This window comes from Colletotrichum paranaense (assembly GCF_030867605.1).
Source record: "Colletotrichum paranaense strain IMI 384185 chromosome Unknown Scaffold_1.1, whole genome shotgun sequence".
Taxonomy (NCBI): Eukaryota; Fungi; Ascomycota; class Sordariomycetes; order Glomerellales; family Glomerellaceae; genus Colletotrichum; species Colletotrichum paranaense.
The window spans coordinates 5,317,851-5,339,084 of record NW_026848959.1 but is presented as its reverse complement, the minus strand read 5'-3'; the positions used below and the strand labels follow the sequence as shown (position 1 = coordinate 5,339,084).

General features: G+C 47.2%; 6 protein-coding genes across 6 annotated transcripts; 3 read left to right on the top strand and 3 right to left on the bottom strand.

The window, feature by feature from the left end:
- Positions 1-428: 428 nt before the first annotated feature.
- On the top strand, positions 429-3,288 carry CPAR01_01858 (uncharacterized protein; the record flags this gene model as incomplete). Its single annotated transcript, XM_060486146.1, has 10 exons — positions 429-638; positions 701-787; positions 863-957; positions 1,101-1,225; positions 1,341-1,539; positions 1,723-1,900; positions 1,974-2,244; positions 2,303-2,475; positions 2,545-2,719; positions 2,792-3,288. The coding sequence occupies 10 exons, from the start codon at positions 429-431 to the stop codon at positions 3,286-3,288; spliced, it is 2,010 nt and encodes a 669-aa protein (XP_060357003.1).
- A 469-nt stretch (positions 3,289-3,757) lies between these two features.
- CPAR01_01857 (uncharacterized protein) lies at positions 3,758-5,482 on the bottom strand (the record flags this gene model as incomplete). Its single annotated transcript, XM_060486145.1, has 1 exon — positions 3,758-5,482. One exon carries the CDS (start codon positions 5,480-5,482, stop codon positions 3,758-3,760), a length of 1,725 nt encoding a protein of 574 aa, XP_060357002.1.
- Positions 5,483-6,052: 570 nt separating this feature from the next.
- On the top strand, positions 6,053-7,004 carry CPAR01_01856 (uncharacterized protein; the record flags this gene model as incomplete). Its single annotated transcript, XM_060486144.1, has 4 exons — positions 6,053-6,076; positions 6,139-6,525; positions 6,591-6,729; positions 6,787-7,004. The coding sequence occupies 4 exons, from the start codon at positions 6,053-6,055 to the stop codon at positions 7,002-7,004; spliced, it is 768 nt and encodes a 255-aa protein (XP_060357001.1).
- A 594-nt stretch (positions 7,005-7,598) lies between these two features.
- On the bottom strand, positions 7,599-8,971 carry CPAR01_01855 (uncharacterized protein; the record flags this gene model as incomplete). Its single annotated transcript, XM_060486143.1, has 2 exons — positions 7,599-8,696; positions 8,759-8,971. The coding sequence occupies 2 exons, from the start codon at positions 8,969-8,971 to the stop codon at positions 7,599-7,601; spliced, it is 1,311 nt and encodes a 436-aa protein (XP_060357000.1).
- A 1,790-nt stretch (positions 8,972-10,761) lies between these two features.
- CPAR01_01854 (uncharacterized protein) lies at positions 10,762-12,770 on the top strand (the record flags this gene model as incomplete). The annotated part of the gene is made up of 5 exons (XM_060486142.1): positions 10,762-10,924; positions 10,983-11,884; positions 11,957-12,211; positions 12,278-12,404; positions 12,466-12,770. 5 exons carry the CDS (start codon positions 10,762-10,764, stop codon positions 12,768-12,770), a joined length of 1,752 nt encoding a protein of 583 aa, XP_060356999.1.
- A 3,146-nt stretch (positions 12,771-15,916) lies between these two features.
- Positions 15,917-17,257, bottom strand: CPAR01_01853 (copper radical oxidase; the record flags this gene model as incomplete). Its single annotated transcript, XM_060486141.1, has 1 exon — positions 15,917-17,257. The coding sequence occupies one exon, from the start codon at positions 17,255-17,257 to the stop codon at positions 15,917-15,919; it is 1,341 nt and encodes a 446-aa protein (XP_060356998.1).
- Between the last annotated feature and the right edge of the window lie 3,977 nt (positions 17,258-21,234).

Here is a 21,234-nt window from a genome sequence, read left to right as displayed (position 1 = left end):
CTCCCCCACTCAGAATTTGCGGGGTAGTCCAAGCCGTGCAGCAGGACAAGGATTACAAGGCCACCGCAGACGGGCTCGAGTAAAGAAAGGTAAAGAAGAGTTTTCGGCTATTAAGAATTGCGCTAAACTGCTCAACAGATCGCGTCTTAAAGTAGGAGTTAACACGGGACCATGTAATCCGATAGCGGTTAGCCGTATGCCAGATATGGTAGTTGGGATGGGTACCCCAGGGTGTCTAGAGCGGGTCTGTGCTATCTTTTACCCCGCACGAGCGCCGGAGATACCTTACGCGATTCGGCAGCACGCATTTGCCATCGGATGCGATTCCCGTCTTCAACTACTTACGCGCTTAAGACCTACAACTTCTTTTGAGATCCCCTGAATTGCTGCAACGACTTTTGGCACCGCTTTCCCCTTCAGCGATAGTGATGGACTTGAAAAGAGCCCCGGACTCGACACCACGTCTCTTCCGCCGGGCCCGCGCGTACGTCCCACACCACATGAGATCCAGTGAAAGCCTGTTTTATCCGCTAAGCTCCGGGCGCGGGTGTTCTGCAGATGCAAAGATTGCCGGAGTGCGAAAGTACGCTGTTCGGGCGGTCAACCGTGCCAACGATGTGCACGGCGGGGCGCCTCATGTATATACGCTACCGAGAAGGACTATGTCTCTGTTCCCGAGCGCTATCTACGCGACCTGCAGCAACGACTGTTCGAGAAAGAACACAGCGTGTCGGCCGAACAATTGTCTGAGCCCGAGCAGGCTCCTGTTACATCACCTCAAAGACAGGTTGAGATTACACGGTCCTCGTATGTGCAGGCGCACCATTCTTCCCCACCTTCTCACATTAGATACTGACGACAGTACGAGGCCGTTGCCTCAACCAACGACGAGAACTTGCCGGTCAACTCTGCTGTCATCTGCGCAAGTCAGCGGGGCGCACGAACAGCCTCAGTTGGGTATGTTCTACCCATAAGCTCGTGCAAGCCTTCGACCATGTTTTTAGCACAGAACGCATCGATTTCAGCTAATCCGAGCCAACAGAACAGCAGCCGGAACACCCTGTCACTCCACCGATTGCGACCGTTACTTCGTCAATCAGGCCCATGTCTTACTCCCGTCCTGCTGAGGGTGAATCGCGGGATAGAGAGCAATCTCAACGTCCCAGAAATAGCCTCATCGGCAGTGACTTTGCTTTCATCCAAGATTCTCAATCATCTCTTTTCTGTATGTCCAGATCATCTATCAAATCTCTGTTCAATGCCTCTTGATCCAGGAAATCTTGGCATGTCTCCATCTTGATCATCGCTAACGATGATGCACTAACTTGGCTTTAATACAGTATTTCTTGGCCCGACTTCAACTTGGACCTTCTGCCGACGGGTGTTCACCATTCTAGAAAACGCTGTCGGCAGTCCAGATACTCCTCTAGCTCCATTGAATCTGGATGGAACGGCATTCAGCTTACAGTGGCAACCTAAGCTTCAAGTGGACGCCGATGACTTGCTACGTTTGCCCCCTATGGACCATGCCCTCTTTCTGTACAACACTGTCAAGTTTCGCCTTGGGGAGCTGTTTTGCATTATTGATGAACCCGGCTTCCTTGAAACGTTCTATCTTTTTCACAGAAACCCGTCAGAGACTGCGCAAGAACACCGTTTGTGGTTTATCGAGTACCTTCTGATACTTGCTCTGGGTAAGGCACTCACATCTGGTTATCGCAGTACCTCGCGCGCAAAGAAGACTCTCAATGGAGCTTATCTTGCTGCGCGAGCTCTGTCACTATTGCCGGATGTGGCGTTTCTCCAAAACAAACGCCCAGCGTTGTTGGCCATTAGAGTTTTGGCTTTATCAGCGCTGTATCTTCACGCTATCGACATGCGTTCATCAGCGTACCAATATGTCAGTGCGGATGTTCCCTTTACCCGCTTTGCAAATTCCGGAAGTCTGACCTTTTGACCTACTGCACCTGCAGATCGGCCAAGCATTTCGCCTAGCGCTACATGATGGCCTTCATCGTCGCATGCCAAAGGATGTTGGCCCCAAACTGATAGCTGAATTCAGCAATACCTGGTGGGGCATTTACGTGCTCGATCAAGAGATCTCCGCAGGGCTAGGATGCCCATCAACGTTGTCACAAGACTACATTACCACCTCAACTCCAGATTTACTGTCCTCTGATCATTCAGAGAAAGCACTCAGTCTACGGGTGCGTCTATCGCGACTCGTCTTGACTATAACCAGCTGTACGAAAATACCAATCTCCTCGTCATTCTTCTGCATCTGATATTGATATGAGTCTAGGTAGCTACAGCTTTGATCAAGAGTCCGTCTCAGATTTTGTGCGAGATACAACATCAAATTTGCATAGCCTTGCAGAGCTCTCTCAAGACATTGATCGAATCATCTCCTTCTACAGGGTTAACGGTGGCGAACCGCCACAAATGTTCATCAACATAAATCTATCATATCACCATGTTAGTTGCAAGACAAGAAGAACACCGTTTACGAGAAATTACTGATTGAGCAAATGCTAAATCACGCAGTGCATAGTTCTAGCGACCCGGCCGCTTATGATATGGCTACTTACGCGAAAATTCTGCCCGGGAGTTGAGCCCGAGTGGTTGACGGGACCTGGTGCTACTCTTATCGAGAAGTCCGGACGATCAGCAGCAGCAATACTTTCGGCACTAGACGATCTGGCTCAAATTGAAATGATAGGTATTCTTGGCTCCCATTCGTTGTTAGTTGACTTATACCGTCGACCTTAAGTTTATTAATAATTTATTGCAGAGGCATTTTTACCCTTTCATCTCGAATGCGCGTTCTCTGCCGCCACATTGCTCTCTATACTTTCAGCATTCTTGCCATCACACATTCCACAGTCGGGATGGCGTCAGTCGGTGGTTGTGGTTTTCGAAGCTCTAATATGCAAGGGAAGCGTAGCAGCTGGGCTTCGTCAGGCCGAACTGAAGCATCTTGACACTCTATTGGCCCCTCATCGGACTGAGGAGTCGGCCAGTGAGCGCTCCTATCTGCCAATAGAACCCTCAAGGTTGGATCCATCAACACTAGGCAGATCCTGCGACGGACGAGCGAGCGATGGCCAGGGCCAGAAAGACTGGGCGCCGGTGAATAGCTATCCAGACGCTACGGGTCTGGGTACTGGTCTGTGGGATTTTGCTGATTTCTGCGTTGGGTCGGAAGACATACTTACACTGGCTCGCGAATTCGAGCTCAATGACCCTATCCCGTGGCTACTTCCTGCTGATACAGTTCGATACATGTAAATATTATCTGATTTTCACAGCCGCTGGCCCTTCAGTCTGATTTGTGCACACAAGATAGCCATGGAGATCACTATTCGTGCTTTGACTACATCGAAAATCGACGAGCCGTTCACTAAAAAGAAGACGCCATCCAGTGTTATCATAGACACATCTGGATAACCCGGCTTGTGCAAAGACGCTAAACAAGACACCATGCGACCTTTCACGGAACGTTAAGCCTCGACTGCTTCCAGGCCAGATCAACGGAATACCGCGGCATGCCTTTAGTTCAACTTTGGTATATTTCGAGCTTATGGCTTAAACTCGGCCGAATTGTGTTTTGCTCAATCCTCATTCATCACCTCTACATCATCTCTACAAACCCATATTTACAGGCAAGCATCAAGAAGGGACCAACACCGTTTTCCATTTTATTACTCTAAGAAAAGAGTACGATATTCATGTCTATTCGGAAAAATACGATGTAAGCCTACAACTTGGCCAAGGTTCTGCTTGGGTTGGCTTCTTGCATTGCGCCCTGGTCCTTGAGCATGACAAGACCATCCCACCCGCTCTCCTTGGCTTTTGCGCATTGTCTTCGGTATTCTAAGGCGCTTCCAGCATAGCGGACCACGCCGCGCTTGACTCTGCCGACGTTTCTGTTGATACCGGTCATCCAGCTATCCACCTCGTTGAGAAGAGCACCCTCGCTACCCCTGACGACGTGGTCGTTCCAGTAGTCAGCGGCCTCCTCGGTTGCTTCGACATAAGTAATACCCTTCTCGTAACACGTCTCGAGCATACTGGTGACGACTTTGACAGCGTGCTCAATATTGGGCGTGGCGTTGCCAAAAGGCTGGTGAGGTCCAAGGACCATGAACATGTTGGGGAACTTGGGTACCGTAATGCCGAGGTATGTTTGGGGCATGAAGTCAAGCCAGGCAGCGCGGTCGGCGTCGGCTTCGCCGCTCTGGGCCATGAGCGGGACGTTGTCCTTACCGCGGAAGTCGACGTTGACGAAAGCGCCAGTGATGGCGTTAAAGCCGGTGGCGTAGATTAGCACCTCTAGCTGATAGCTGGTGCCGTCTTCCAGGGTAATGCCAGTAGGGGTGATTTTCGCAATACCATTGACGCTGATATCGGCAAGGTGAATGTTGGGCTGGTTATAGACCTCGTAGTAGCCGCTCTCAAGAGGCACACGGGCAAGACCGAAGCCATGATCCTTAGGGACGAGCTTCTCAGCGATCTCTGGGTCGTTGACCCGGGCTCGGATCTTATCGGCCATAAAGGCCGAGTATAAATTATTGGCCTCACGGTCCGTGTAAGTATCAGAGAAGACACTCAGCCACTTGCCCATACCAGGCTTGTTATAAAGGCTCTCCCAAAGCTTAAGGCGCTCTTCGGGGGTGGCCTCGTTGGATTTGCGCTTATCAGGCGAGTGAATGAAGCCGGTTGGGGATTCGCTGCGTAACCTAAACGTCTCTGCGTAATTCTTTCGTTCCTCGTTCATATCCTCCTTAGAGATAGTGGTGTTACGCAGAGGCGCAGCCCACATGGCCTGCTTCTGGAAGACGGTTAGCGACTTGAGCTCAGGAATCTTGGCCAGGGCGGTGATGGTTTGGATGCCGGTTGCACCAGTGCCGATGATTCCCACGCGCTTGCCGGCGACCACGTCACGGTGGCTCATGTCAGTTGGCCAACGCGACGTGTGAAAGGCTTGGCCCTCGAAGTCCTGGATGCCGGGAATGGCAGGTAGGGTGGGGTTTGAGAGGAAACCGAGGCACGAAATGAAAAATCTGGCGGAGTACGAGCGGCCAGTCTCATCTGCAAAGATCCACCGACGGTGCTCGTCATCAGACCAGCGGGCCGAGACGATGCGGGTATTGAGCTGGATGTCGGGGCGCAGGTTAAGGCGGTCGGCGACGAAGTTGATGTAAGCGAGAGTGTCCGGCTGCGCCGAGAAGCGCTCTTTCCAGTGCCATTCGTCGAGCAACTTCTTGTCAAAGGAGAATGTATATGAGAGGGACTCGGAATCGAAGCGGGCGCCTGGGTACCGATTCCAGTACCAGGTGCCGCCTACCGACGGCGCCGAATCCAGCACGCGGACGCGCCAATTGGGGAACCTGGTCCTGATGCTATGGAGGGTGCAGATTCCAGACATCCCTGCGCCTACTATGAGGACATCGAATGCCTCGTCTGTTGTGTCGGAAGACATCCTTTATCGTTTGTGTATGTCTTTGAGTGAGGGAGAAGTAAGAAGATTAAACGGATGGTTTTGACTGCAGCGGGCGGCGATGTAGATTCAAATCACGAACGAAGAATATGCCATGGCGGACGTTACTGCCTTAAAAACCAACACGAATGTATTCGACTACTTCTTCTCAGCTTGGTGATTGTCTTAGGGGCCGAAGGCGGGGAGGAGGCCGAGAGCCCGACCAAAGGCGGCTGGGATATCTTTGTGTGGATACTGAGGGGTGTTTCCCCGTCCCCCCGCTTATCAAGACCCCTGTGATTACCTTAACGGGTTGGGTGGGTGTCGGTGTCGGTGTCGGGGCCGAGACCGAAGCTAGTTCTGCGGCTACGAATTGCTGCTAGAGTTCGCGGACCGAAGCCCAAGGCCAGCGATTTTACAGTCTTTCCTCGCAAAGAAGGGGTGTTTGTCTATTGTCTACGGCTTTCTTTTCTTCTATTTTATTTCTTAAAAGCTTCAGCAAGCCCAAGAAGTCCGCATCAATGAGCACCGCCCGTTTCATCCTTGAAGTCACCACCCGCCCCTGATCTTATCATGGCTTCATTCGACAAGAAAGTGGTGCGTATCTTGCTACCGCTTTTCCGATACCCGAGCTAATCATCCTTTCCCCACCGAAATAGATTGCCATTACAGGCGCAGCCAGTGGTATGGGCCTCGCCACAGCCCGGCTGCTTGCATCCCGCGGTGCCTCACTCTCCCTGGCCGATCTGAGTGAGGTTAAGCTGCAGAAGGTCATCACAACCTTGCCGGGTGGGACTCAAAAACACCTCGCCATAGCTGTTGATGTCCGTAGCCCAGCCTCTGTTCAGACGTGGATCGACAAGACGGTTGAGAAGTTTGGTAAACTTGATGGCGCCGTCAACATGGCTGGTGTGCTCGGCCCTTCTCACACCTCTATTTTGGACACTACCGAGAAGGACCTCGATTTTGTCATGTCTGTCAACGTCAACGGCGTCTTCAACTGTCTCAAGTCGCAGATCAAGGCCCTTGAACAAGGTGGTGCTATCGTAAGTATTCCACCACATTATGCGTGCTACAGTCTCTCGAACCGGCCTGCTAAAACCTATTATAGGTTTCTGCGGCTAGTATCTCTGGCCAGGTGGGCCTCCCCAATAGCTCTATCTACTGTGCCAGTAAGGCTGCGGTCATCTCCCTCTCCACTGCCGCCGCCAAGGAGAATGGTCATCTCCGCATCAACTGTGTTGCCCCTGGTAGGTTTGATACGTGACTTTTGGAGCTCGGGGCTAACTTCTGGCGTCCCCTGTTAGGTGTCATCTATACCCCAATGTCTGCGGATCATGACCCTAAGCGTGTAGAGAATGGCCTGATGGCCAACGCTCAAAGAAAGATGGGCAGCGCCGACGAAGTAGCCACGGTGATTGCGTTTTTGCTGAGCGAGGACGCCAGCTTCGTAACTGGCGCAGTATACAATATTGATGGCGGATGGATTACTTCGGGTAAAACTTCGGGTCAGAGCAAACTGTGATGGCATACGGTTGATGTACATATTCCTCTATGGCCTCGTCATCGCTGAGCGTAACTTGGTCGTTTTTTGAGACTTAAGGCCTGGCCTTGCTGTGTCTTTCCATGTTTTCAACATTACGAAGAATGATAGACATTTATCGGAATTCTAGATAGGAAAACATCAACATCGCGATGCTCCTGATAGACTTATTATACAGTATTCTAGATGGCATCAGGACAATTGTCCACAATTTCAGCTCGGCATTGGTCGCTCTGCCATGCGGTTAAACCGCGCACTGGCGCCCGGAAAAGTGAACACTAAGCTGGAAGGACAGGAACGACGCAAGAATCGGCACACGACTCTTGAGGAACATCTCCACTACTCTCAGCATGTTGTGACATTGACTACGTGTAACGATTTGACCCGGAGATATGACGGCGAAGACAAGGACGTCTCTGAGCTTCACTTTACAAGGCAATGCAATGTACCGGCGGTTGGCAGTTTGCTAGAAATTTGTGAGAGATAATGTTATGAATTAATCATCCATTAACACGAGGACGTAAGTAGCCTGCACATCAAACTCTAAAAGCTATAAATGGAATGAGAAAGAAGTCTCTACAGCTTAGCTTCTACATTAGGTAGGATATCAATGAACTCCCTGCTCTTGCCCAACCTCCAGCTAACCTCCTCACCCCAGTTGCCGCTCTTCTGCTCCCCAGCCTTCCACCTCCATTGCTCGATGGTCTGCTTCCCGCTCTCGTTATCTATCAGATCCTTGACGAAACTGCCGAAAATGGGGAAGAACTTGAAACCATGGCCAGAGTCACCACTGAGCATGACCAAAGACGAGGAAGTGTTAGGAACGTAGTCGATGATGAAGTTGGAGTCGGCGGTGTCAGCAAACCAGCACAAGGAGTTCCTGACGAAGGGACGATCCGCAAACCTGGGGAAGGTTTGCCTCAGTAACTCGCGAAGCTGCAATTCGTCGCCCTTGGGAAGGAATTGGCTGTCCTTGAACGCAGGTGGGATAGAGATACCCGTCCTAGAGTCGGTGTTAACGTAGCCACCACCCATAGGGCACAGCTTCAGTAGGTTGGTCTTCGGGTCAGGCTCGAAAAAGAAACCCAGATCACGGGCATATGTAACAGGTATGCCGCGGAGCTCGGCGGTCTCGTCATCCGTTAGTTCGATGTGGGTAACGGACCATGACTTGGCTACGAGATCACTGCCGATGTCCGGAACGAGCTTGCCGGCAGCCGCGCCGGCAGCGATAATCACTAGCTTCGCAGGGTAGAAGAGACCACCCGGGGTCCTCACACCGATGGCCTTGCGTTGAGAGCCGGAGCCCTGGTAGACGACCTCAGATGCAGTACCAGCGCTTCCGAGGATGAACTTGACGCCCTGGACCTTGGCAGCGTTGTAGACGGTCCGCAGAGCAGCGCCAGAGTTGGCGTAGCCGCTCCATCCGTTGAAGTACCCGTGCCAACCGGGAAATGGCGAATTTTGATATTGCCAGCATACAGCTTCGAGGTCCCTCTTGGAGTCGATCGACTTAACATAGTGCCTCATTCGCTCAGATCGCTCAGCGGAGGCGCGGAAGCGGTTCATGGTGTTGACGGCCTCCTTGGACGCTACGGGTGTGCAGGCGTTTATAAAGCCGACCTGGTGAAAATGAGGCGCGAATAGAGGCGTCTTCCAGGCGTCGATAGCTTTCTGGAGGTCAATTGTCAGCTTCAATATTCACAGATGTTAAAGAGCGCCAGGATAAATCCTACCAGTGTCAATTCCCTATGGAAATCATCCTCATACTCAGCACGCACAATCTTGTTCAAATCGTTAGCGGCCGAGTACGCTGAGGGGACATCATCATCCTTGTCGATGACGGTGATGTCCTTGAAGCCAGCCCTCAACAGGTGCACAGTTGTAGACAGCCCAAAGGCGCCAGCACCAACAATCAAGATGGGATCGTTTCTTGAAGTCGAGGACATCGTGGCGTGTGTGTGTGTATGTGTGTGTGGTAAAGCAAAACAGTCGCAACCAGATCGAAGAGCAGACTTGGAACTTAGAAACCTTTTAGACAAACCGAAAGACACGTCTTTAGCAAAGTCAAACGTAGTTTGACGAAACGATTAGTGTGAGACGACACACAGGCCAATATCTCGGTCTGAAGTCCGATCTCCTAGAACAGCGCTCAACTCCGTAAAGATGGGTCCACATGCTGGCTTGGCAGTTGCTAGAGAGGCTGGGGTGGATAGAGATCCGGAAGAGGTTCAGTTTGGCGCAACGGCGACGACATCGGTGGCCGGCGGAGAGACCGATGCCGCTCTAGTTGGGATGGAGGTGGCCTCGGAAGGGCTTCCAAGTTTGGATCGTCATGATGATACTTAGATAGGCCGATGGCTGAAGTGTGGGGAGATAGACCTTCCTTCATCTCCATGTCGCATCAATGCTTCGACACTAAACGGGGGTCCTGCATCGGCCTCGTATGCGACACAGTCAACGCCAGTCTGCATTCCTCGGCGATAATCTGATGGTAGCAATCGTGATTCCAAAAGGCCAAACAGCTGCGGCGTCTCTGCCGTGCAAGAAATGAAACTAGCTGCTTTAGGGGGATAGCTCCGCAAGGAACCCATCGCTTGGCCTTCTCGTTCACGTGTCACGTGAAGGAATGACGGATGTACTATTATCGGCGACTTGGCCGACGAAAGAGGCTTGGCAGGGTATTAGCCCACATATCGGCCCCGAGACCGACATGGTCGCCTTGTCCCCATATTCTCGTGCTGCGCTCCTGGCATCCTCTCGATAACACGGGCGGAATGATTGTGGTCGGGACTAACTGCACCTATTTGCGACTAGCCTATGATAAAGCGTGTGAACATTAATCGAGGGGCTTTCGACAGCGCTGCAACTTACAGAGGCTGGAAATACTGCAAGCCTAGAACGCGCAGAGATTCCGCCGCCGTATTCTTCTGCGTGCGATCTCAATAGGATCATCCAAGACAAGTACGCGTATGGCAGGTCAGTCTTCACCGGACTTCGCAATTCGAGTCAAGCTGATAGACAACACAGGAAACCCATTGAGAAATCTGGATCTGGACTGGGAGACAGTGGAAGACCCTAGCAGCATTGATCGACGTAATGAAAGCTAGTTGCTCGCCGATGAGATCTATCACTAGCGCCTAGGGTCTGAGAATGCCCGCCAAGTTGGCAGCGGAGTCAAGTCTACCAAATCTTCCCGCGCTCGATTCTTTCTAAGCATCCTCAAACGCGCTCTGTCGGACGTCGACAGGCAGGCAATGTGCTTTTCACTACCTGATCTCAGGGGCTTTTCGCAAAGTTGCGCCATTGAAGTCGCCAAGGACAGAGAGGCGCCGCGCAATGAGAGCAATTTCGAGATTGCCAGGGCCATGTCGCTGGCCACGCTAGTACTAACAATCAACTTTTGGGTGTTCACAGCAGATTCATCGATTAGCAAATGAGGCGCACACAATGCTTGACGTGTGCCTTAGTGACAAAAACTTGTGGTAGTTGGAGATGGCCATCGGACTACGGACCGTCGGCCGATATCCATCCCTGTAACTGATATGGACAACCAATCAAAGTTCATATCACTCATCCCCGGACGGCTACCTCGAATTCTCTCTCCGCATGTAGGAACCTCGCTACTTGCCATATAGTCCGGACCTGGTGTCTTCACATCTGTCTCTCGCATGACTCCATCTTTAAACCCACTGTCAACCTCGTCACACCTCGATTTTGCAGTACAAATAATTCAGAGATGCATAACGACTCAGGGAAGGGCCATGATTTGAAGCGGACCGAGTCTTGTCAGGCTGGAGGAATGCTCAGGGTCGACAACTCAGTGGCCCAAAGCACCGTTATTCAGGCCGAGCAGCTTCAACGCCGACTAAATAACAGACAAATTCAACTCATTGCGATTGGTGAGAATGAATTGGTATTTGGATCAGGCTGTGACGCGTACTAATTCTCTGGATTCAGGTGGTTCCATTGGTACGGGGCTGTTCATCAGTATCGGTAGTGGTCTGCACTCAGCAGGTCCCGCGGGTCTTCTCTTGGCGTTCATCTTCTACTGCTTCTTTGTTGGTCTGGTGAACAATGGCATGGCCGAGATGATGACCCAGTATCCCGTTGCTGGGGGTTTTATTCGCATCGCTGGTCACTTTGTGGACGAAGCCTTTGGCTTCGCCGCGGGATGGAACTTCTTCATTTACGAAGCCCTTGTCATCCCTTTTGAGATCAGTGCCTTGGCCGTTGTAGTGCAATATTGGAGCCATGACATTCCAATTTGGACACTATGCCTAGCATGTGTCATTCTTTACACACTCATCAACGGCTTGGTCGTGAGCGCGTATGGAGAAACCGAGTTCTGGCTGTCTAGTGGCAAGGTCATCCTTGTCTTGGCTCTGTTCTTGTTCACATTCATCACTATGGTCGGGGGAAACCCTCAGGGCGATGCCTACGGTTTCCGCAATTGGAATCATCCTGAAGCTTTCGCTGTAAGCTGCGGCACTTTCTTTACGATGGATGACTGGGTTGAAAGAGCATTAGCTGACTATGTCGTTCAGGAAGTACGAACTACCGGATCTCTTGGTCGTTTTGAGGGGTTTCTCGCTGCCCTCTGGGTTGCTTCATTTTGTATTGTCGGCCCAGAGTATATCTCCCTTGTCAGCGCCGAGGCGAAGCATCCCCGAAAGTACATCAAAGCCGCGTACAAGACGATCTACATCCGATTTTTCTTCTTATTCTTAGGAAGCGCCATTGCAGTCGGAATCGTACTTCCATCTGATGACAAGACACTCACTGAGATCCTGATCGGCAGCGGATCAGGCGGCGGTACAGCAGCAGCGTCGCCATACGTGATCGCTATGCGTAACATGGGGGTAAGCATCTTCACGTTGTAGAATAGGACCTTCATGTGCATGTTCCGACTGTAGCTCACAACGTTCTTGTAGATCACCGTCTTCCCACATGTCGTCAACGCTCTGCTTGTTACATCAATCTTCTCCGCTGGCAACACATACGTTTATTGCGCCTCGCGAAGTCTGTACAGCCTGGCACTTGAAGGCCGAGCACCTGCGTTCCTTAAAATCTGTACGAAGCAGGGTGTGCCGGTCTACGCTCTTGCCTTGACCATGGCATTCGCATGCCTTTCATTCCTTCAGCAAGGCAAGCAAGCAGCTCGAGTGCTCAGCATTTTAGTTAATTTGGTAAGCCAGCAATTTAAGTCTCATGCTCCAAAAGCCTAAGGAGAGTGGCTAACACTAATGCCTTAGGTTACTGGTGGGGCTTTGGTTAACTATCTGGTCATGTCGATTACCTATGTGTTTTACCACCAAGCCACAAAGGTGCAAGGTATAGACCGTAAGAATCTGCCTTATTATGGATGGGGACAACCTTACTGTAAGTTCTGGAACCCGTGCTAGAATGGTCATGGAAGTGCATTAATCACAATATCTGGCAGGTGGGTACGCTGCTAGTGTGTTTTTCAGTGTTGTCATTGGCACGTTTGGGTACACCTCGTTCAGCCCTTTTGACGTCGGGGCGTTCTTCGGTTGCTATGCAATGACCATTCTTTCTATCCTCTTCTACATCTTCTGGAAAGTTTTCAAGAGAACCTCTATCTATGATCCGAAGGCTGTCGATTTGGTTTGGGAGACTCCGCAAGTGGATGCTTATGAAGCTGAAATGATGGAGGAATCCCAGACTTTCTGGGGCGAGATGGGGCGCATGATCTTGTTCCGGAACTTCAGAGGAATTAAGAAGTAGTGAAGCAATGCGAATTGACTGAACTCTTGTTTTATTATGCTGCACATATAACGCCGAAGTTTGCGCCTATGTTTAACGTACTTAATAAGCAAATGAGACAGATACGCAAGTGAGACACTCCTTATCGCACCTAAAGGATACTTTTATACAGCTGGGCATAGCCCTTTCCTGGGAAAGAGTGAGGAGCTGGCGCGGAAATTAATCGGAATCTCCCAGTAGGCCGGTTCGGCTCAAGCCGCGTAATGAGTTTTGGGACACCCTATTGTTGAATATGACAAAGAACTTGATCGAGGCGTTTGTCTGAACTAGATGCGCAAATGCGGGCTAGAGCGTATTCCACCTAAGCCACTACCCCAAGCCAACCGCGTGCGACGGTGTAGTTAAGGCTGCAACCGGCTGATTAGCGTTTCGATTTCCGTGAATCCCACCTTGCCACACCAGGCCGATTGCCTATTAAAGCGACAATGGTACGCCAACCCCCAGGATCGGCCTCTAACGACGCCGTTACCCAGCATCAACGTTAGCTAGACGGATTTCCATTGCGAGCCAAAGCTAAAGTACACGATTTAGGGCGGAAAAGGACCTATTAAATGGATATCGGATTAAGATAGATAGGATAAGAACTAGCTAGGTCTGCCAATGCACCGTGGGTTATACATACCGCATAGGGGTAAAATAAGCAATTCTCTGCTCTATACTTTATATTAATATTCTTTTTTAAAAAGAAATAGATCTTATTTAAATTATAATTAATAAAACCGGTTATTTAATTAAAACTAATTTAAATTATAAAATTTATAATATATATAATAAGCGAGCTGCTTAGATAAGCGAGCTACTTACCTAACTACGACTATCTTATCTTCTATTTTTTACTTTACGTAACGTTATAATAAAATTATAATATTATAAATTAAAAAAGCTTAGTTAAACTTAGCGATCTAGGCTATTAAAAAAACCCTAAAACTAAGTATTTAAGTAATAACTAAGATTTATTTAGTCCCTCTTAGGACCTTAAGTACTTATTTAAAAAGTATACTTATATAATAAAATATTATACTAAACTTATAAAAATCAATTATATTTTAAAAAAAGAAGCTATTTAAATATATTTTTAATTTAGATTTCTAATTATTTCCTCTCCGCTTTAGTAATATAAAAAATATAGCTAATTAATTACTTACTAATTATAATATACCCCCTATTAAGAAGTACTAAGTTTTTAATTTTATTAAGTACTAACTATAGCTCTAGATATAATTTTTTTATAAATATAATTATAAAAGGGCTTAATATAAAGATTTAAATATAATAAATACGTAGTTTTATTTTATAATAAATATAATTATAAATTATAATATTATAAAATTTAATATTTATAATTTCGATAAAACTAGCTTTATAATAAGCTAGATTATATTTAAAATAGTTATTATAAATATAAAAAGGCGTTTAAATACGAAAATAATATAACTTAGTAATTATAAATAAGTTATAATTATTTAAGCTATTAGTTCGTCGGGCTATAGCGTTCCGCTATATATTATTATTATAAGATAATATTACCTCTTTATTTAGTATATAAAATCCGGTTTATTATATAATTAGGTTATTATAATATTTAAAAACGGATAGATAGTAAATAAAAGAGGCCTAAATTAAGTAAAATATTTTAAATAGTAAATAAAACTAAATATAAAAAGTTAATATTGTTTTTTTATTGTTAATAGATACGAAAGTTATTATTTTACGGATTTTAAGTTATATTATAAAAAGAATAATATTATTACCTTTTATATACTAGCTTATTTATCCTATTTATTTTAACCCTTAGATATTAAATATTTTAAGCTTTTAAAAACGGCGTATAGTTAAAAAATTAAAAAAAAATATTACGGGGTAATACTTATATTATAAAAAAGGACTTCTTTCCCGCGTTTTATAAAACTTTTATATAAATAATTATAAAAATAAATATTTAAAGAGGATTTAGAGGAGCCGGGCTTATATTTTTAAATATAAAGAGTATTTTACTTAAACTTAATATAAAGTTATATATTCCGACGCTTTTAAAATCCTTTTTAATAATACCCCTAGTTTAGACTTTTTAAACGCTAAATAACTTAATAAAAGTATTATTATAGTTATAACTTATTAAAAATTAAATTATTTATTATTAAAATAGCTCTTTAATTTTAATTATTAAAATTATAAAATATTTATTAAAAGGGGCGCGAGGATTTATATATTAAATTACTTTATTAAAATTAAAAAACTAAATCTTTTAAAAAGAAAATAACTTATTTAGTTAATATAAAAGGGCTAAGAAAATACGTCTTAAATAAGGAGAAAGTTTTATAATAATTAATAAAAAAGACCTTTAGTTATAAAAAGAGGTAATAACTTAAATTAAAACAAAAACGCGTTAAAATAGTAGTTATTAACTAAGGACTAAAATAAGCTAATAATAATATAATATTTATAAAAATACTAATTATAATACGTAAATACACTAAATTACTAAAGAAATATTTAAAAAAGAGGATATTAAATAGTTTTAATTAAATTACTTTTCTTAGTATTACTTGTTAGTTACGAATATAATATAGTCGTAGTTAGGTAGGTAGCTCGCTTATCTAAGTAGCTTGCTTATTATATACGTTATATACTAAGTATTATAGCCTTTTAATATATTAATAATAAATAAAATATTAATTAGTTTAAATAATAAGTATTATATTTTCTTAATTCATAATAACGAGTAAAATATTTTTTAGAATAGTATAAGCTTAAGGTCTTATAAATCTAGATTTCTTTTAAGCTTAACCTTTCGGCTTTTAAGGTTAATAATATTTTCTATTTTTTCGAAGCTTTTATTTTAAGTATTTATATATATATATATATATAAAAGTAACAAACTTTAAATTTAAAAGCTTAAATATTTAATAAAAGTAATAAATTCAATATTTATTAAAGAAATCGAATCTTAATAAAGGGGAAAACACTATTAAAAAGATCATTCATCCTTATTAAATAAATTTACATAAAATAAACAAGATTTCTCTTATACGTCTCTAGACCATGCTTGACTGTGTAATATTCTACTTCCGTGGCCTCTCTTTTTAATTAAGACCTTTTTGAAATTCTTAGTAGTACTTATACACAGAAAGACGGTCCGGGGCACCGCACAGTTCACTAGAGTTACCGGTACACTTGAAATAGCACTGCCCCTCATCAGCAGCAATCGCGGGCTCGCCGGTACCACAGAAACACTCCTTGCCGAACTCAAGACCGAAGTACGTAGCGCCCTTGCCATTATTGCAGAGGCTAGCGCACATCTCAACGGTCATGTTGTTGTCGTCAGCGAAGTGGTCACCATCCAAAGCACGGCCGCCGGTAGTCTCCTGGGCGCACTTGACGTATGAGTACTGGGATGTGGAAACGGAGACAGCGAGAGTTCTGCCACTGTTGTAGAGGTTCAGACGGTCCTTTGCACCGCAAGTGTAAAATCCGTTGCCGAAGCAGGGAGTGTCGCACTCGGAGTCAGACACTAGCTCAAGGTCCAGCGAGTAAGTGTTGGCGCAGTAGCACTCGTTGCCATTCTCGACACCAAAGAACTTGTAGTTGGAGCAGTAAGACCAGCAACTGTAGGCGTCCATGTCGTCGGCGGTGAGTCTGGAACCAGTCTCGAGGAGGCGGAGAGTCTGCGTGTCCTTTGCGCAACCGGCATAAGTAAAGGTAGCTCGGGGATCGGTTCTGACAGGTCCAGGCACGGTGCGAGCATAGATATTAAGGCGTCCACCCGAGCCACAGTAGCTCTTGGCATCTCCCGAGCACCGCATCTGGCAGTCGGCCTCGGCAGCGATGCTACCTCCGTGGATAGTGCTGCCACAATAGCACTCGCGCCCGTATTCCACACCGGCGAAGTTGAAGCCCTTATTGGAGCAGTACTGGCCACAGTCCTCAGCCTTCATGTTGTCAGAGGAGTATCCGTCCTCTCTGAGGGCACGACCTCCATCGCCCTCAGTGTGGCAATAAAGATAAGACCAGCCGCGGTTGTTCAAATCCTTCACGGAGGGCCCGCTGTAGCCGTCGGTTTGGTAGAGGTTGAGACGGCTCGGGCCGCCGCATCTGGAGTGATCGTCCATGCCGTTGCAAGGCATGTTACAGTCGCCAGGATCAGCTGGAAGTGCAGAGTCGGTGGGAACATCACCGCAGTAGCATTCCCTGCCGTACTCGGTTGCGAAGTACACGTAATCCTTGCAGAAGTCGGAACACACTTGGGTGCTCATCGAGTCCGAGGAGAAGCTCGCATCCTTGAGGGCACGGCCGTGGTCTCTGGGGGGCTCTGAGTAGCAACCCTTATCGGCGAAGGTTCGAGCTTGAAGCTGTCCGCGGGGCTGAACCTGAACGGCGGCACCAGACACCAGGGGTGCCATTAGGTGCATGGCCATAAGACCGATGCCGGAGAAGGTAGCGAAAGACATGGTGAAAAACGAAAGTTGAGGTCCGAGTATTCAACTCGAGAAATGAGAGTGGTAGTGAGGAGGTGAACGAATGAGGTGCCGAGTGGTGGTTATCTCGTCATTCTACATCGGACAGGCTAATGGTCTTAAATATCCCGATGTAAGACGATTCCAGAGGAAATTGTGGTTGGGTTGGAAGTCGTCTCCAGCCGTGACTCCCTTTCCGAATGACCTGACAGGATTCTTCCCCCACATGTGCTGAGTGTCTTGGGCTGGAACAAATTGCCGCTTGGATCATGGATCTATTTAGACGCTAAGGATCCCAAGTGGTTGGTTTAGTTGCACTGAAGCTTCCCCGCTCTGTAGCTTGAAGATTCATCGTTAGGTCCAGCTTGGTTCCTTGTGAAGAGCCTTTCCTCTTTGGGAATGCTCCCTCACGATCCAAATTGTCGCCACGATTGGCAGCGGGCGCCAACAAGGCGAGATGAGAGGCCTTTGAGCTAGCTAAATTGCCCCCTGATCTCCACGCCCAGGAATCAACACCAATGCGCGAAGGACGCAATCTGCGGGCTGCCGTTTGTCCAACGACGAGTTGGATTATCTCTGGTCTGGCTGCAGCCACCAACTTGAACCAAGTTGTGTTAAGCTTACTTACTAAGGCAATAGTTTGTTTTTGAACGCCATGTTGGCTATGGTGCCACGCGAGACCAGAACTCGGCTTGTCAAATCTGTCACTGCCGGTCATGATTATAGAGTCTGGCCCATATTGCTCTGTTCCAACAGCACTGAGCGGGAAAGAGCGAAGTGCCGAATTCTCGACCGATGACTGGCCACGAATCATTCAGTGATAAGTCTGCGAAACACTTTCGTTGCCTTCTAAAGGCCACTGATCGAGTTGATCGGAGCATCCCGCAGTCTCCTCGGACTAGACCGCGAGTTTACCAATAGTAAGGAGCGAGCCGATCATGTCTACTCAACGATTCAAATCGTCTTCTTGTTCCGATGTTGTTTTGCTGCCAGTCGAATTTAACCCCTTCCTAATGAATATGGTCTTCGCAAAACGACGCGGGACGAAGTTAGAATGTGCCACATCTGCCACAGCGGATAGTCTCTTCCTGCAAATGGTCGTCAACTCGGAAGAATGCCGTGACTTGGATTTGCTGCGTGGCAGCCGTCTTGGCGTCTTTCGCATCGAACTCTCTTCCACCAGGCAAGCAACAACTGATGGATGAATGGGAGCTCAGCGGGGTGGCGGTATTAGTTGGCATCACGACTTTTACTACTGGCTTTGGACTCGTTCCAATGTTACTGGCTCCACTATCTGAGCTCAGAGGTCGAAAGCCCATTTTTGTTATTGCAGGCCTTTTGTTCATTTTGTGTAGAATATGTTGCGCCGTGACGCGCTCCTACCTTGAGTATGTCGTACAAGATATTGAGATCCGTTTGTTGATACTGCTGGAGGAGTATTGTCTAACCCACAATCTCGGTCGAATGGAATGCTGGTTGCTAGATTCTTTGCCGGTGTTGGCAGTACGACTTACTCTACTCTCAGCGGCGGTGTCATCTCCGATCTGTACGGACCGTGCGAAAGGAACACGCCAATGGCAATATTCTCAGGCGGTGTAATACTGTTTGGAGTCAGTCTTGGACCTCTCGTAAGCGGATTCACTAAGCAATATTACACTTGGAGATGGGTCTTCTGGCTCAGGTCATCGTCGTTATCCCCTGTCGATTGGCTGTTCCGTGTTCTTCGTACCCGAGACGCGCCAGAGCATTTTGCTGGCGACAGAGCGAGACAGACTCGACGAATGGTGTCAGAAGTTGCACAGAAACAAATGCTTCTCTTTCGATCTCTCTGGACTGGAGAATGCAACGCACTCTAGGGCTCCGCAAGTGCGGTGACAGCTGCACCGAGATGATGACTGAAAGCTGAGTGTCAAACAATTGTTGACCAGCTCTTTGACTAGACCTTTTGTGATGCTGTTGGCCGAGCCCATCGTCGCATACCTAGCACTTTGGGCGGCTTCTAGCTGGTCAGTACTGTTCATTACCTTAGCCATAGTATCGCTAATGTTCGAGGGCGGTTATCAGTTCACCCTCGCGGAGAGCGACAGTGTATTTGCAGCGGCAAGTGTGGGCTCAGACTTGGCCACCATTGCGGCCATCTATCAGGGGCTCTGGCTGGAGCGCAAGTTCCCGCTGAGTGAAGCAAGTCCAGATGCACTAGAGCACCGTCTCTATTCCACGTATGTGCAGATATTGCTTCTCTCTGCTGAGCTCTTCACGTCTGGGTGGACTGCACGGCCTGAATTACACTAAGTTCCTCCCGCAACTGCCATTGACATAGCGACCGTGGGCATCTCCCCAGTCTACCTGTCTTTCTTTAACTACTTAGCAGACTGCTACAAACAGTTTGGTAGCTTAAGCTACCTTACGGAACCGGCTCTAGTATACTTGGGGGATTTGCCATTCTCCTTTGTATCGGGCTCCGGGTTCTGGTGTATTTGGGTAATCAGATTCGCGCTAGAAGTGAATTTGCGCAGATATTAGCGAAACCCAACCAGTGGTTAGGACCTCTTTTCGGGCAATCAGATCAGCTTGTTGCTGTTCAGTACATGAAACTACAAGCTAGTACGCTGACTTGTGCATACGCGCTTGAAAACGTTACGCAACTAGTAACTTCTAGGACCGGACTCCTGAGGGTAGGTATGTAGTGCAACTTGTAGCTATCGGCAAAAAGTCCAATCACTGATTTCTGAGCACGCGACCATATCTGCCACCTCTTTTGTATGTTGGCCTGTTGCTTGTGGCCTATTGCTTGTGGCTTGTATGTATGCTGTACTTGAGCGTCTATTCGCAGGTGCATACTTGTCAACACGTTTGCTCTACCCTCAGTCAGATGTTGTGCTGCCTCAATAGCAACCACATTGTATAAGTTCCATCATGGAGATGAATATGGCACTCTGATACTGGATTAACTTCTTTCCAAATGCACTTTGACTCACGGTATTTAATTCTATGACCAACATGGGTCTAGACCCTACCAAGAAAGTGAACTATATGTATGTCAATAGGTTGTAAAAAGAAAAAAGTGTGAGAAAATCCGTGTTTCTTCCTGCAAAAGTTGTGTTATATCAATATATCTTTCCAACCAAAGAGTAATCTGTTCGTCTATACTCTTTACATTCCGCCCTGATCATGTTCTCGGAAGTGTTCAGAGAAATAGAGAAATAGGTTCCACCGATTCGTTTCACCTATAACCTTCCACTCGGTAAGATACAAAGCACTCGAGGCTTGTTGACTTAATCGAGATAATATTGGGTCTCGGCACCCATGCACAACTAGCAATACCTCCTGCGCTTCTGTTTTGCCAGTAACTATATGTCGTGGTGGCTTCAACCATCCGTGGCCTCACCGCACGTCTAATGATTTCGCTTACATAATCACCGAGATCCTTCCTCACCTGCACTCTCTATCTCAGAGCGAGCTTAGTATAGTGCCCATTTTCTACTTCTAATAGATAACCGTTCTCATTCACGCCCGTCGATGCCCATATGATGACTATACGACACTATACTTATGTATCTTTCCTCGTTCTTTTCGGTCTCCGCTACAGGCGAGTAGCAAAAATGAGGCCCCTTCTGAAAACCTTTTGAGACCACGCGGCCCTCGCCGTCTGCCTCCGAAGATTTGGAAAGCTCGCCGCCTCGGAAAGAGGCTGTGATCAGCCAGTCGGGGTTTAGAATGTCGAACTTCGACATCCTCTTGTTCTTACCGCCTCCCGAACAACTGCGAGAATGACCAGGGCGTTGAACACGGCAATTGCAACCAAATAGACCTTTTCCCCGATTACAAATTCTTCGATCGTCTCATTCGCTCCCCTCTGTTCGAAGAAATTGCCCACGATCAGCTGTGCAGCACCATATGCTGCGAGCATCGACTCCGCCATAGCAACGACGGAGCTCTTCAGAGCACGAAGGACTACTTCGTTCTGTGAA